The sequence below is a fragment of the Centroberyx affinis genome, unplaced genomic scaffold (assembly GCF_046629955.1).
Source record: "Centroberyx affinis isolate AG114_WGS23_722 - 3 ecotype Tasmania unplaced genomic scaffold, CSIRO-AGI_Caff_v1 ptg000440l_1, whole genome shotgun sequence".
NCBI lineage: Eukaryota > Metazoa > Chordata > Actinopteri > Beryciformes > Berycidae > Centroberyx > Centroberyx affinis.
Window position 1 is genome coordinate 431,161 of NW_027279103.1, and position 17,153 is coordinate 448,313.

Consider the following 17,153-nt stretch of genomic DNA (forward strand, 5'->3'; position numbering starts at 1 on the left):
TGGGGGGTGGGGGGGGTTTGAGGCGGATGAGTGCTCTGAGTATTGATGTAGCTAGATCTTTTTAATATGAAGGACTCAAAATGCTTCGTTGCTATTTTCAGTAGAAACATTTCACCTTTCAGTTTGATTTCTTTTAACTTGTTTTGGTTGTTTTTTGTTTTCTCTTTTCGTCTCTCTCACTGTCGATAAACAGGCATTGGGGATATTTACTTGGCATTCCTGTATGGAAAAAGCTTTTTCACATTTCCTGTATTGTTGTTTTTTTGTTTTTTTTCTTTGTGTGTGTTGTATAGCATCTGTTGCTGCACTGAAATGAAGGCATACAAGCTGACTGCTGGTTTAATGACAGCAAATAGCTGGAATTGATTGACTTGGGTTTCAGTATCATCCTCATGGTTTTATTTGTTTAAGAATATAGATCTGAATAATATTGATAACTAATTCATGGGTGGTGGCGGCTATCAGGTTCACAGAAAATTGGAGCAATAGCCCTGAACTTGTGTAAAGATAAAAATCAAGTATGATAAAAAAAAAACATATATGCACACATTATGGTATTCTGGAATGCATGACATTGGAATGGTTTTGGAAATATGCTATGAAGTTGTCTTAAAAACAAACGAAGAAGAAAAAAATCCACTATCTTATGTAATCTTAACCTCTTTATCAATGTGCAAAACTCATCTTCAAAGTGAAGTCATTTGAAGCAGCAGAAACCACTGAGCACACATACGTTTGCACACACACACACACACAACAAAGGCAAATCTATTATTAGAAAACCTCTAACTGGGATAATGTCCGGTGAATTAAATTACAGTGAAATTAAATTACTCCCCATTTTGCCGGGGACCACCTGGAGCCTCCCTAAGGAGACCCCCCCCGGAGGTCCCCGGCCCCCACTTTGAGACCCGCTGGCTTACAGTAATGTGTGTGTGGAAACGTATGCTGCTGCTGCCGCACCTCTCCAGGGATTCCTAGCTGTGACTTGACTGAAAGAAAGAAAGAAATAAACTCGGGGTGTGTCCATCCTTCTCTACCTTCTCGATCAAATTCAAGCTCTTGTTTTGATGAAACAGCATGCTTGTGCTGCTGGAACGGGCTGCGGATGTTGTCGTTTGTCACTAGGTAAAACGTCCATACTGGCTAGTTTATGGGCTCGTCTTCCACATCCCCAAAACCCGCTGACTGACTAGACCAGCAAGCAAGTCGGTGCTTGGCGGATCAAAACTAGCTCATGATTTTTACATTCACCATTGTTGCTCTAATTATGTTTATTATTGTTGATTTGTTTTGGAATTGCTGCTGTTTTTTTTTTGTTGTTTTTGTTTTTTTTCCTCTGAGAGCACTGTTTGTATTCCAGTTGTGTTCTTCTCTGCTGTGTATGAGTTGGTGATAAGTCTGCTCAGATCAGATACCCAGGGACCAGGGAGAGTTGTTTTATTAATCTAGATCGCAGTCGTCTGGGTTTAGTTTCAAATCTCTTCCCTTTTAATCTGAACGCTGACTCCTTACTGTTCAATGAGAAACTTTAAGGTGATGTATGATGTCATACTCATGTACTGTAGACCATATATACATGTGTACTGTAAGTTAACATAGCACACCACTTGATGCTGTGTGTTATAATATATCAAACGTGTTATTCAGACATTTTCAGTTTCATCCGAAGGCGTAGAATAACTGTCAGAACCGTGGCTTACTGGTTTTACTGGTTTTTACTGGTGACAATGTTCTGGCCTGTGGGGGAGCACGATGTGAACTTTGCTGATCTTTTGTGGATGTCCTGCCTGCTCAATTCATTCTTTACCTCCGTCCAATGGTATATTTACTGTGAGACTACTTTATCCATAGTTTTCTTTTCGTCATAAGATTATAGAAGAAGTAAATCTGAACTGGGGAGCCACGTTTGCGGTAAAACCCAGGAGTCCTGGGATCTGGATTATGTGTAACTCGTCCCTGAAGTCTGGCACGGTACTGTCTACTAAAGGTGTGTGTGCTCTTTCCCTCCACCTCTGCCCAGATCTCTCCCAGTGTGTCATACATGTCACTGCAGACTGCAAACAGTGCTGTGATCTGCAACATGAACGATTAACTACTCATGAAATTGACAAAAAAAAATGTGTCCGAACCCCTTGGAAATATTATTTGAGCTGGAAAAGGGGGGGAAAAATAGTGCGGTAATCAGTCTTCTTTTCTTTCCATATAGATTTGGCAGTTATTTTTTAAGCATTCAATACAACGCTGGCTCACAGCTCAGTTCATCCTACACGCTACACGGGAAACATTTCGCACACAAAGCTCAGCATGATGCAAAGTACATGAATGCTGTTAGATAGTGCCAAACACATCAACCTAAATCACAGACTTTAAGTGTTTCTGGGAGCGGGTGAGGAGGGAGAGGGAGAGACGTGGAGGAGACGAGGGGCAGATGCCTCGCAGGTGTTTCTTACAAATTGCACTGTAATTTATTACTATTATTTTTATTGTTCATGAATAGATCAAAATTAGGAAAGCGGGGAGAAGTTTTGAATTTTTATGACTTTCTGAGAAGAATCATATTAACTAACTGAATCTCTACATTGAAAGTGTATCTTAAGGAAACATGTTTTTTGGACCATTGATACACACTGTAAGGTCTACCATTTGCCCCATTTTTTCCCTGACTGTTGACAGTTTGAATTTGACCACTTGATAAAGACAGGTACTTACTCTTTTGTAATACAATTTTAATAATTCCATTCAGCCAGTGTTATTGTATCATATTTTTCCCATAAAATAAAACATGTCAATAAAGTAAGAATGTGTTGCCGGTTTCTTTTGACAATTTCATTTATTTTTTAATTATAATTGATGTCATTTTCAATGCGAAGATCAAGTGTTGTGGATGAGGTGAAACAGAGTTTAGACGCAGAGGAGAGTTCGATTCAGTGCACAGATAAGCATTGTCTGCTTCAATAAATTAACATTCATATGTACCACAGTATTTCCCTTGTGTAGGTGATTAAATTAACCTGTCCAGTCATAATTACCATGGTTGTAGGGGGTCGTAGGTCATGCAGTAACACATGTAATAAACATACAGCAGCTATATGAAGTATTCACCCCACCGTTCACTTGTTGCACATTTTGTTGTGCTACAAGTTATTTATTTCAAAATGCATTTATTAAGGATTTTCAGTCTTACATCTATGCAAAGCACTCTATTCTTTCAAAGTGAAAATAAAACTGAATAAATTTATATGAAAGTATAAAATTTAAATAACAGAAAAATTGAGTTTGAGTTTAAAAAGTTTGACATGAAAACATTGTAACAGATGATAAACGTTGAGCAAATTTCTGCTAGTGTGGCAGTTTAGCCCAAATGAAGCAACGGGGTTGAATACTTATGCAAATTCAATGTCTCTGTTACTTTAATTCTATAGTTTCAACAAATGTATTTTCACTTTGATAGGATAGAGTACTTTGCATAGAACTCAGATTCAAAATACCAAATACATGCATTTTGATTTAACTTAATAGCGCAACAAAATGTGCGAAAAGTCAAGGGGGGTGAATACTTATTATAGCCACTGTACAGCAAACAAGCACCATTCACTCTCCACAAGGCAAGACCAGGCTGAGAGATTTGATCAAGTCTTCATTGCAGTATACGTGCTGTTGAGGATTTGCACACACCGACTTCTCTCACTAAACACTAAAAATCTTACATAGTGCACCTAAGACTTGTGTCATACTGGTAGTAATTTCCCACCCCAAATTTAACCCAACACATTTGTTACCGACTGTATAAATACTGCAATGCTGGCTTGACAAAAATCTCGTTAAAAAATTCAAGAAAACAGATCACACTTTTGCTGACTCCCACAAAAAGTCACGTTCAACACGACATAGCTCTCGCCTCTCCAAGAGCCTTCTACTGATAAAAAAGGAGTAAAGGGGAGGATTTCATCATGTTATAACGTGGCACTCTTACACAAAACACACACGTGCTCTGATAAAGCCAACATCCATATTTTGTGGAATGTGACCCATTACCTACATCAGAAGATAGATTTCACCATCAATTTCATCAATTTCTATCAAGCATCAATTTCTGTCAGTTTATAATTTAAAAAAAAGACTGAGCAGTTAAAAATAAGACACATCAAGTCACACAGCAACAGTAAACAAACGGTGACAACACAAATAGGTGACACAAAAAAAAACAAGACTGATCAATTTGAAATCGGTTTGCTTAATTTCTATAACCAGAATCATTATGTTCAATGGAGAGAATGAGGGTTCATACATAAAATGGCAAGGTTTTTTTTTCCCCATTCAACTTAATAACATCTCGTCTCATTTGCAAAGTTCACCGAGAAGGCAATGGAATCAGGTTATCTACACACTATTTCACATTTCATTTAGACAGCTCGTCTTCTACGTAAACCATTTCCGGGGTTAGGGAGGAATAATTTTCATTGGGCATTTAAAGACAACAGGAGTGGCTCATACAACTCTTTCCAATACGGATTCCAGGAAAAACAACTGTGCGGTCAAATTTCCCTCTAGCTGCCCCGAGACGACAAACCCGCTCCAGTTTGGCAGAATAATCGCTTGTATACTGAGAACAGGAATGAAGATGATGATCGATGAGTACAGCAATACAGAGCCCTCTCTACTTAAGCTCATCTAGATCTCAGAGATTTGGCAAAGTTTCAGCCATATTGTTTGAATCCATCACGAGAGCCAAATAATACAATATTTCCAGCGCAAGGGCTTGCACTTATCCTGTACTCAAAGATCCATCGATCAAATCAGACAAAGATTCAGTAAAACCGGCAGCCAGACTAGAGGGTGATGTGTGATAGTTAGTGACGAATGACAAGACATCTTTGTTCATGGGGGACAGGGAGACAGAAAAATGAATCCTGACTCTGAGACCAAATGGATAAAGCCGGCAGCAAGAGAGGATCTGACATCGTGTGTTCAGGTGGAAGGAAAAGGGGAAAACGTGATTCGGCTGGTTTGAAGAACAGCTGCTCGGTCCAGCCTCTGCGTTCTTTATTGGCTAGAGTTTCTTGATGATTTGATGAAAAAAAGGGGTGGGGGGGCGGGTGGGGGCTGGAAAGAGGGTTTTGTGTGGCTTAGTGGGTCTTGGTCTTGGGTTGGGTGATTCTACGGACAACGCTGTAGAGGACACCGAAGTTCTGTAAAAGGACCAGGAGGAAAGAGGCAATGTCAGTTTCTTGTTGATATAGGGTTAGTGTGCAGCTTCTTGCACACACTTCATATCTACACACTCAAACACTGTTAAAAAAGAGCTGTATTGACTGAATAAGGTTTGCAAGGGTGTGCAAGAAAACCAACTAGTGCTGGAATGTAGTGACCCACCTGGATCGCCAGATACATCACTCCCAAGTAGGCTGCAATGCAGACAGCCAGCAGCAGGTCAAAAATAGCAGGCTTCACTCTGAGACACAGAGATACAGAGATGAGAAAGTGGGATACAGAATTAGGGAGAGACACAAAGACAGCGAGAGAAAACAGAGAAATGGATGAGTCAAATAAGACGAGAAGCGCTTCAGGAAACAAACTAAGACTTTACAGACGGCTGGCTGCGAGCCGAAAGGGCTTTCAAAAGGGCTAAATCAATAGGAGCTGCAGTGGAGCAAAGCATCTCAGAGGAGGGAGGTGGAGCCCGTTATCCCCTACCTGTAAGCATTCATCGTCTGTTTGAGCTGGTCGTAGAAAACAAACTCTGGATCCCTGAGGGAGAGAGAAAGGGAAAAAGCTGCCAATATGATCTGGAGAAAATGGTTCTGAATGTACAGTATACATTTAGGTCTGTCACTGCCAAAACTGAGCTGGAAAGAGTCGCTGCCGTCTGAAATTTGTTTGAATATATTTCTAACCTCTGGCATCCAAGCATAAATTCTGATGTCATTGGCTTAATGCATGATTGTTGATACAAAACAGAAAATTGGCTGCTGCCACAGACTATGTGGCAGGCGAATTTGAAACTGTAATGCAATCTACAAATCATCAGTTTCATGAAGTAATAGTGTTTCCAACTAGGCTTGTGCCGACTGGCGATCGGATCGTATCTCGGCGATTGAACGGATGGTCGACGATTGGTTTTTCCTAGCTCTCTCACTGCACACTGCACCCCCCTCTCTCACTTCACTGCACCCCCGTGCAGTGAAGTGTTCTGTTTTCTGTTATTTTCTGTCATTGGAAATTCATACTTTCACATAAATTCCCACTCATACTCTCACTCTGACATACAAGTGTGTTTTGAATAGATTTTACACCAAAAAACCCCAACAAATCAATGCAGCGCAAACTAATTTTATACAACAAGTCAGGGGTTGAATAGTTGTTATAACCCCTGTACCTGTATGCTTATTGTCCCACCCTGTCCTATCCTGTCCTGTCCCGCCCCACCCTGGTCCCTACCTCTTGTCAGCTTTGACGTAGTGCCTCTTGACATCCTTGAGGTAGCGTCCCAGGTGATACTCCAGAGTGGACACCACGCTGCTGTCCTTGTCCACCAGCTGTGCGGCACGAGGCTGCGCTGTCAGCCAGTCCACCACCGAAGATAACTGCTCCTCCTGGACCTGCTTGGTGAAAACAGAAACATACAGACACATATGTGTGAAAACACCTGTAGACATACAGTGTAAAGAGAATCACCATCAAACCTGTGATGAATAGGGCTGGGGGTCGTTTGGAAATCAGTACCAAAAGGGTACTTTGTTTAATACCCATTTTGAATAAAAGCCTATGATGTAATGCAATAGCCTACATTTTTTGACATAATTGTTGCCGTTAGTTTTCCCAACTAAAATAAATTACATTTGAACACGTGAGTGAAAAAACCCCCCACTTTTTTTCTCCTTCGCTTTTACAGTATAAAAACAAGCCCTTATGAGTATTTATTTGTTCAAAATGCAATTTTACAATATAAAATAAACTTTGGTTTAATCAAAACTTTAAGATTCAAGACCTTATTATAACTATTCCAACTATTAAATCATTTTAATTATAAATATTTAGAACTATGTCAACAACACTTGACATTGTGTTTCATTATGTTTGAGGTGTTGCTGGACTTGGCAGCTATTTTCTTGCCACAAATATTGTACCGCACACTGTTGCCATCAATTTTAGTAAAATGTAGCCAAGCCTTGGACTGTTTCTGTGACAATGTGTACTTTAAGCAAACCGAGAGATAACAGTGTTGTGACGTGTGACCAAGTCTGTTTTTCCTACCTGTGGCAAGTTGTTACCTGGGAAGCCAATCAGCAGTCACTTTGTAATTTAGAACAGGTATGCTGGCAAAACAGGCTTGATATGGTTGGTGTCAAAAAAGCACCAACCGTCTGTACCCAGCACTACTGATGAATGGGTCAGACTCAGCAGCACATGCTATACCTCATCTATATAAAATAATTAGCAAGCCCAACAAGATCATTGCCAGTTCAGACTCATGCTTGGAAAGAGAGATGAGTTTAGTCACTTACCATTTGTTCAGTGAAGATCTGCAGATCTCCAGGCGCTCCCTGTGCAGAGTACAAGCAGAATACATACATATTACATACATATTAACATTCTGAATACAAGCCTTATCCCAGCTAAAGTCTTAGTCGGAATATGACGTTTACATGCCAGAATATACCGGTTAATATCCACATATCCAAGCTAGCATATTCAGGTTTTTCATACTCGGGATATGGGCTCATCCTGGTTATTGTGGACGTGATATGGCGTTTACATGCGTCAACTCTTAAACAGAATATTTGAAAATCCCAAATATTTGAATAACCCCTAATACTGAAAATAAACCCTAACCCTATAAACACACACTCAATGTCACTTCACAGGTTAGGATTAGGCATAGTAGGCAGCGACTGGTTGGAGATGTACAACTGAACCTCAGTTGCGTCTGTGTGTGTGTGTGTGTGTGTGTGTGTGTGCGTACCTTTTCAGTGAGGTTGTAAATGACCCTGGCCAGAGCCTCTGCTACCACCTTGGTGTTCCTGCTTAGCTTTTTCAGGTCAACATGAGGCCTGCAAACACAAACACAACAAGACCGCAGGCACAGTTAGACCTGGGGAGACGCTCCAAAACAACACATCAGAGGACAAGTCAGAAACTCAGAGCACAGTCACCAAGGGAGAGAAGGGAAACTGATTACAGAGCGACCATTTTTAGATAACCTGTAAGAGTGCCCAGAGTCATAACCTGCAAACAACTCACTGAACTTGGCAGGGTGAAATACAGAAAGCGTGCCAGAGAAAACAACATTGAACAACTATCAAATCGCCTGACAGGTCAAGCACATAATACTCACACAGAACAGATAAATGGTTTACTAACAAACAGACAGGCAGGAAGATGGATGGCTACTAGGGATGTTAATGATTAATCGACAATCGATTAATCACTGTTAAGAATTTGATCGATCAAGAATATATTAACTGATTAATCGACAATGTAGGCCATGTGCTATTTCACATTTTTTGCTGAAATCATTTTCCACCACAAGGGCGCAATTTAACTTTCACCGTTTATACAGAGGAAGAAGAAAGCCAAGCAAGAAGGTGGAAAGTCCAGTGTAGGAGCATACACCCGAAAATACGACAGTGTTCATTGTAAACATTGTAATACAATGTTGAAATACAGCATGTCTACAAGCACAATGAAAGAGAAATCATTCCCCTGGCTGACTTCCGGACAGCTGTTCCACTGGAGCATGTGTTTCAGCGGCTGGATTGACTGTCACCAGGCTGCACACGGCTCATCCCCGACCACGTAGATATGCTCTTCTTAAATAAACGAGTAGATTATGGTGCCATTGTTTCCAATACATAACATAATTTTGTTGTCGGGAATCAGGATTTTTAAATCCTGACTTGTTAATCTTTTGAATTCTGCTTGGTTGATTAACTTGTTGAGTAGGCCTAAAGCCAGGTGTAAAAACACGCATTTTGTATTTTCTATGTCAAAAGCTGTTTTTTTACATAATGATTAATCGATTAATTGGTCATTAACGTGACTGGCGATCGATTAAGTAATTTTATTAAAATTTGCACCCCTAATGGCTACAAGAGCAGTGAAGAGTAAGGAAAGGGAGGAGTGGAGAGGACAGGAAGGAGATCTTACTACCACACTGGGGAGGCATCAAATCCCAAACCTCAGACGCTGAATCAACCTCTGACATTCCAGATCTGACAAGAGTGCATAAATACAATCATGGATGATATAAGTGATACATTGGCCATGCGGCTTACAACACTCCAGTCTTGCCAGGGCTTCATGGGAAGTGTATAAAAGGGATTTAGCATGGTGTGTGGGATGGGAGAGGTGGAACGGGGTTGGGCGATGACGACAACTACGACAAGAATGACAGTGACCGGCAACGACAATGGAACGCTCTTCCTTTGGTGATTCAGAGACTTGCAGTAATGAACCCACCCAGCAGGGGGCTCTCCCGCTCCATAGCGAGAGGAGGGGGACACTGACCGCACGTCCATGATGCTGGAGCGCTGCGCCAGGCGGTGGGACGGCAGGTGAGACAACGTGAAGGCCGGCAGCCGGCGGATCCCGAAGCGCTCGTGCTCCCAGGCCAGCGTGTCGTCGGCCAGGTTGATTTTCTTGTGGACCATGGAGAACTTGACCTCTGGGTACTGGCTACTAACCACCTGGGGAGAGACGGAGGGGCAGGGAAACAGAGAGGGGGAACCCAAATAGGAGGACAAGGCTGAGTACAGTATTTATCTCTTAACAGAAAAATAAGAAACCAGACTGTAACGAGCATCATGGTCTTACCGTCTCCAGCTCCTTGAGCAGGGAATGCTGAGGAGTTCCCTCTTTAGGAGGCTTGGACACATGGAGGTGCAGAGCATCTCCGTTCCCCAGAGTGTCCAGGCACAACACAAAGGCTACATTGTCCTGCAGCAGACTGGAGTCTAGAGAGGACGCACAGCAGCAGAATGGAAGGAATATGGCAGGGAGAGGGGAATAAATAGCGATACAGAGGGTGAGAAGATAAGACATTGTTTATACTCTATACATAGAGATGTAACACAAGTTAATGATATGAAATTTTGTGATACAAAAACGTTTACGATATGAATTATGGTGTTGAAAAATGTTTGCAATTTAAGCTGCAATCTAGTATCTAAGAAATGACATTCAGAATGGTATTTTCTCTTTTGCATACACTAGAGAGCACAAGTTTAGTAAGTTTTAGCTTGGATCACCACACCTTGAGTCTTAAATATGGTTTTAAAGGTCTTAAAAATATAGCTGTTTCTCTTCATACCACTTTTCTAGTTTTCCCTGGTTGCAATTCTTTGCTTGACCTTTTTTCTAACACTGGGATGAAATTCATCTCAAATGTAACTTACAGAAACCTGTAGTCACCCTGTTTATGGTTTCCACTTTTCTTTTGTTTTCCCTCATAAATAAAAAAGGATTTTTTTCAGAGCATGATTGTCTTCATTCAGATTTTACTCAAACTATTGTGATAATATCAAACTGTGAATCTATTATTGTACATCAAACCAAACTATTAGCTGAATGAATCGTTACATCCCTATCTATACGGTTCCAGTAAACTGTGTGGATCTCTTCCAGGCCTCTGTGGTGGTGAGACGATTCAAACAGTACCTGTGTGATCCAGATTGTCCTCCAGCCAACGTTTGGTGCCCTGGTAGTTAAACTTCCCTCCTCCAGACACAAAGAACAGCAGGTTGTACCTGAACACACAACAGGACTACAATCATCTAACATGAAAAAAGAGAAATAATCTAATATGGCACATGGATGTATAATACTAGCCTAGATGAACATACGGACTAGAGCTGTTCATAGGGAGCACCAATGTCTATGGAGAAAGAGTTTGCATTTCATTTAATTTCATTTCAGGCATATTCAAACGATGGACAAGTTATGTGACCCAGTATTGGCTTTCATTCTTTTTATTCTGTTTAAATGCAAACTAAGCACACTGCATAGAAAACCCAGCAGAGCTGACCTAAAGCAATGCACTTACAGTAAAGTCCATTACTCCTTTAGTAACCACTTCTGGTATTTACAATAAATGATCCTTTCCATCAAAGCTACTGTAAGTACATTATCACAAAAGGAATGTGCCTGGACAATATTATTGACCAGTGTAAGTGGTTAACATAGTCAGATGTGATTCCTATTACAAGCAGAGTGCACAGTAATGTCCAATAGAGTTCTCAAAATGGGTTAGGGAGAAGATGCTAACTATAACAAATGTGACAGGTATAACAGATAGACTTCATTTTATGTGCACGTGGACCACTGTGGTCAGCATTGACTCACTATCTTTTAGATCAAGATATAAAGCATACCCTGAGTGTGTAAAGCTTTAGTGTGACATGAATTTTTGCATGAATGTGTACAATAATAGGAAATTATGAAAAAATATTGTAATACACACTGCAATTCATAGGGACACAGGTTTTGAGAAATAATTTCGTTTTCAGCGGTTAAACAACTGGTAAGAGTGCTAATTCAGGTTCACAGCAGCAGAGGAAACAAAAGTAATGTAAACAACAACCTTAAAAGAATCAAAATGTGAGTGTTGGTGCACTACTCACCCAGCGTGCGTCCTCTTATAGGTATATAGTCTAGAGAAGAGACGAGCCAGCTCGAGCAACATGGACACTCCACTGCCGTTTGAGTCTGCTCCATACGACAGCCACTGGACACAACAACAACACACAGGAGGTCAACAGAGATTTTTTTTTTTGGGACTGCTCCCTCTTAGCTAAGAATCATCTTGTTAAGGTCTCAGTAAACAATTTTGTATAGTTGGAAAAAAAAAAGTTTCCATCTTTCTTTGAAGTTGTGTTATTTCCTGACAATTATAAACATCTCTGCAGTTACAAAAAAAATGTGCCTGTATCTGTATATTAAATATTTATCAGCCTTTGATAAATATTAGATCAAGATCTTTTGCATTAATTTGCTAAAGGACACCAACTGGACGATTCAACTAATCGACTAAATAAACAATTCGATTTGACCAAATCCGATGTCTGTTCGTTGACTAAATATTTCTTCAGTCGATAACTGTCCCGGACGTTTGGACGGTGTAACAGGCTGGGAAGAGGAAGCGCACGTACCGGAGCCACACCAAAGGAGTCATAATGAGCCACCAGGACGATAGTGGGCAGATCCTCTCCTCCGACTCCAGCCAGGCGACCCTGACAAATAACAAGAGACTCGTTAGACAAGTTACAGCGTAAAAGTTTAAAACAACTTGGCAGAAATGGTCAGCCAGTTTAATGACTTAACTGGTATACTATAATGCTTGATTTTCATGATCAGCCAAGAAACTGTTGTTATTGCATTACAACTGAAAATTATGCCATTTGCTGTCTGTAAAAACAAAGTGTCTCACTCCAACCATGCAACAAGGACTCAGAGAGTCAATGTACACTTTCAAAACATTTCCAAATGCAAAGTAGGTTCATTTAAAAATGAAACTAGTCTGCAAGACTGGTCTGTATTTGCTCTTTATCAAGTTGGTACATTTTCATATTCACACAAGATTGCAAGAAATTTGATTTCAGCTCTGATAATTCTTGATTATTTAGGGGAGCACAAAGCAACACTAAAACCACATACAATGGAATTAGTGTTAATCTAAAAGTAATTAATTTTAAGTAATTAATTTTCTATTACCCTCTGCTCTATGTTAAGTATTTGTTACATAACAGCAATAAGGCTGGGTATTGGCAAAGGACCTCATGATACGATACGTATCACGATACATTGCGATACGATACATATTGCGATACATTGCAATACTCCACATAATTGACTGAAAATGTAAAAATAGAGCTGAAAATACAACTTGCTGTGTACCACCTGGGTAGTCTGGGTAGTAGTATGTACATCACATTATATTGATAACTCAGCGGACAAATTGAGTCAAAACTATTTAATTCAAAGGGATTTGAGGGAAATTTAAGGACATTTTAAATCTGTTTAAAACATGAATAATTTTTTTTTAATGTATCGATATGAGGGACTGGAAAATCAATACAGTCTCATGGAAAAAAATATTGCAATACTCAGCTGTATCAATTTTTTTGCACAGCCCTAAACAGCAAGCAATAAATGAAGGCAGAAACAGAACATTTATAACAGTGATTTCAGCCTAAACCAATGGCACCATGCAGGTCATTAAAACCTACCGACTGGCAGCTTGACTGAACAGTGTTGTGGGTTACCGTCACAGTCGGCCCCCAGACCCCCGGCCTCTGAGGAAATCCTCTGTCTGTCTCCTAATCCCCTGCAGTATGACTAAACCCATTTATTCCCTCTGGGTTTAACACCCAGCTTAGATCAACACACACTTCAATTGACACTTCTCGCTCTCTTTACTTTGCACCCCTTCTGTCTAAAATTGTTTTTGATAAAATTACTTTCAAAAGAATGACAGAGTCCAACTAAATCGCTTTATAAACCCAAATGAGAGAAGGAGGGACAGAAATTCAGTATCAGTCTGCATGAAAGCACTAGTTCAATAGTGGCATTCATATTCTGCCACATTCAATGCATTAGTAATCTACATGCTCAGAGTGGAACATTCTTGCCTCATCATAATTCTACTAGGATTAAAGTTTGACCATGAGAGTAAAAAAGAAAAATTAACTTCAAACAGCCATCACAATTCCATTTCTGTTGGAAGTCACTTTAAAGCTACAAAGGCCAGGCTGCTGAACCCTGACACCGCAGCTAAGTAATGTTCAGAGATGTCAGGCCTGCCCTGCATTTTTTGTGATACTCTTTTGATCTTCAAGTCTTCATTATCCTCATCGCACTATTGTTCTGAAGGCAAGTGAGAAGTTGCATGCACGAAAATAGTTTCAGCTCAGTTTTGGTGCTCACTCTCTCAATGGATAAATACAGCAGCCATTCAATTGTTGCTATCATGCTGGTGGAGGTGACAGAGAGACATTCACACTCGTCTCTGGTGCTACTAAATGTACTTTGTGTGGAGAAAATTGTTAAAACTGTATTTATTTTCCATGTGGATTTTTTAATTCTGAGAATATAGACTTTGAAAGGCCAAATATTTAGGACAAGTCATGCAACTATGAGTACACACTGAATTTACGACGCTCAAGATTTTTTTTTTTTAAACGAGTGACGCGGGCATCTACTGTGTAAGTAGTACTGAGTAAATGATTCAAATAACTGAAAGTAACACTTTATCAAGGTTTTGGTGTTTCAACCAGCTGATTCAGTTGCATTCTTTAGATTACGGTTAAGTTTCTCACCTCTAGACTGGTGATGGCCCAGTCACTGATAGCTTTGCTCTGCGTCCCACTGGTGACCATCTGAAAGCCGTTGGCTGTGGCTGTATGCAGCAGCACTACAGAAAACACAAAACATAACACAGAATTTAATTTATCTTCATCAAATGTCGGTACGATAGGATACGACTCATCACAGACATGCTTTTTGTGCCCTCTCATCTCCATTTATGCATAGATATATGGATAGACAGACAGGTAGACAGACAGACAGATAGATTCCCGTCACCACCTCCCTCTCTTGTAGTCCCTCTGAGCTGAGGGCAGAATACACAGGGAAGGAGGTCCAGTCCACAGAGAGACTCACTACCTTCAGCTGCCGAGGAGGACCCCTGGGAGGAGGAGGAGGTCAGGGTTTGGGTGTAGATGGACAGCAGCTCATCGTCCTCCATGGCAAAGTAGACGGGGACGATGGTCTCGGTAGCCAACATCTCCGGCTCCAGCTCCATGAACTGCTACACAGGAACAGCACAAGAGAACGGCATGCTTAGACAACTAAGAGACACAGCTCCGTTTGTGAAGTTGGAGGAGAAAGTCAAATGTAACTGTTGAGAAAATATGCCAAAAACAGCAAATATATTGTACTGAATACTTAGATATGCTGTAATGTTAGTTGAAAATGAAACCAGTAAAATGGCATCTACCAGCAAGGGCAAAGGAATGTAAAAGAAAGGAGACAAAGCACAACATTTTTCACTTTTGCCTTCTTCACTCTTGCAAGTCTGGTTTTGCCCGTTCATGTTTTGAGTGGGATACAACTGATAAGAGAAAGCCACTATGGCAGACCTTGACTATCAACATGAACTATCTTTCAAATGTACAGCAAGAGTTCGAGCCAAGTAGCTTTCATGTCCTCAGGAGACATTGTGCATTATAAATTATTATACCTTATTTGGAATGAATGCCTTGCTTAAACAGCCCATCTCTACAATGAGTCACAAAATGGAAATTTTGTTATGTAACTGAGCAAATGAGTAACTGCTACTGCTTTCCAGATAGATTAATGATCCCTCTCAAAAGTGGGATGGCAAATTAGTCACAACCTGTGTGTGGTAATGATAATACTTTCAATCTATGTAATGGGTTAGGACTACATATTATAAATACAAGACTTTGATTTGTGACTCTAGTGTGTGTGAATACCTGTACTATGTCCTGGGGCATAGCAGACATGTTCTTGGGCAGGATGATAACCACGGCCCCGGCTGACTGGCGCAGGGCTTTCTGGTACTTGTCGTAGGAGAAGTCTGCCAGCCGCATGATAACACAGCGACGACTTAGTACCTCTGCCTCCACAGTACGGGCCTCAGTGTTCAAGATGGCATTCCTGGTACCTGGGGATATAACAGACATATTGATCATCAATCATCAAACCACAAGTGAATTCCTTTATATGAACTTCTGTCATTATGTAAACAGGAGAGCTCCAGATGTACTCATGCAGCAATAGGATGTCCATTAGGGCTGTTCAATGGATATACATTAAGTTAAGCCTACACAAATCAAATGAATCAAACGTCACCTACACCCTGATGCTGAGACTAAATTAAACTGAATAACATCCAGCCTTTTGAAACAGAACATGACAAGGGTTTGGTTTTGACGATCATGTTATTTAACTGTCAAATCTGACAGATGGGCGTAAATTGCCATTCATTTTCATATAAGTGTAACTGTTAGCCACAGACATAAAGAAATTTCACCATGGTTACCGTGGCTGTCATGCTGCTGCCATCGCTGACCTGAATTACACCTTAAACCATAATAGCTGGGTTGAATACATGAATTGTATTTAAGTAGTGACATTACTGGTTTGGTCCTGGGAGGAAAAGTTAGATGCTGCTGGCTATATAGAAAAGCTTACCGAGCGAGTCAACCAAGCTAGGTTAGCTTAGCTACGTTAGCAGCTAGCGAACGGTAATATGCATGCTGTCATTGACACAGGCAGCTCGAGACGACATCTACTGACATTTGTAGTTAGTGAGCTGGTGGTGAACGATTACTCGCCAGGTTAATGCTATAACACTGGCATTTTTGTCTCGACTGATTAACGATAGGAACACTTGACCTACCGTAGGGCTGTCCCTGCAGGTCATACTGCTGCATGCGGTACACGGTAAATTCATGTGCCGCCTCGGCTGGGAGCGGTGACACCAAAATCAGCACGGCAGGGATGAACACAATGAAAGTCAGGGGAAACGAGGATTTAAACATGTTATCAAACACCTCACTAGCCTCCTCAAACATGTTGGCGATTGTAGTCAGCGCACAACAAAGGACAAATTAATATTTTCAGCTGTCACCACACTCAGGAACTGACAGCTGGGTTTGCTAGCTAGCCAGCATCCAACCAGAGCAACCGATAAATAAATTTTGATCAGGCAAACAACTGGACTACCTCATCTGGAACAAATCACAGTTTATTATAACAGCTGGCTCCTGCCGATTGCGACCTCTTGAAAAACCTTGGAACAGACTACTGTAATACAATGTGCAGCGCAAACTATATGTCTGATTTGAGTCATTTATATGAGAATTAACAACCAATTTCAAACTGGATTCGATCAGTGGTCCTTCGGGGACCTTCTAGGACAACTATTGTTGCTGATACAATGATCCTATTCAAAGGCAGGTGGCGCTGTAGACCACAGAGTGTAGTGATGGTGTATCTTGGCAGAAGGTAAGACAGCGTGTAAATCAAATTGTTACAGTACATCAATTGGTGGGATTTTAGATTGTAACTGTATAGTATCAAAGATGTTCTGATAGTTTAAACTTGAATGCAACAGAGGTGCACCAATT

The 17,153-nt window shown here is 40.7% G+C and overlaps 1 protein-coding gene across 4 annotated transcripts; it reads right to left on the minus strand.

Moving 5' to 3' along the window:
• Positions 1-84: 84 nt before the first annotated feature.
• On the minus strand, positions 85-16,665 carry ncln (nicalin). Of its 4 annotated transcripts, none has more exons than XM_071516962.1 (15): positions 16,424-16,665; positions 15,495-15,685; positions 14,662-14,806; positions 14,316-14,410; positions 12,150-12,230; positions 11,622-11,725; positions 10,660-10,748; positions 9,817-9,956; positions 9,511-9,689; positions 7,967-8,054; positions 7,509-7,547; positions 6,442-6,602; positions 5,698-5,751; positions 5,377-5,455; positions 85-5,192 (listed from the first exon to the last, which is right to left on the minus strand). In XM_071516962.1, exons 1-15 carry the CDS (start codon positions 16,596-16,598, stop codon positions 5,130-5,132), a joined length of 1,683 nt encoding a protein of 560 aa, XP_071373063.1. In that variant the 5' UTR covers positions 16,599-16,665; the 3' UTR covers positions 85-5,129. The 4 variants fall into 4 exon arrangements, with proteins under 4 accessions (XP_071373063.1, XP_071373062.1, XP_071373061.1 ...); XM_071516961.1 differs by having other exon boundaries at positions 6,442-6,605; XM_071516960.1 differs by having other exon boundaries at positions 9,463-9,689.
• Between the last annotated feature and the right edge of the window lie 488 nt (positions 16,666-17,153).

Bases quoted from the DNA above. Each gene is read 5' to 3' on its own strand.
- ncln (XM_071516959.1), bottom strand. From the start codon at position 16,598: ATGTTTGAGGAGGCTAGTGAGGTGTTTGATAACATGTTTAAATCCTCG. The intron at 9,957-10,659 runs GTACTGTTTGAA...CGTCCTCTCTAG, and splicing joins GGACAATCTGGATCACACAG to ACTCCAGTCTGCTGCAGGAC. The intron at 5,456-5,697 runs GTAGGGGATAAC...TCTGTGTCTCAG, and splicing joins CAGACGATGAATGCTTACAG to AGTGAAGCCTGCTATTTTTG.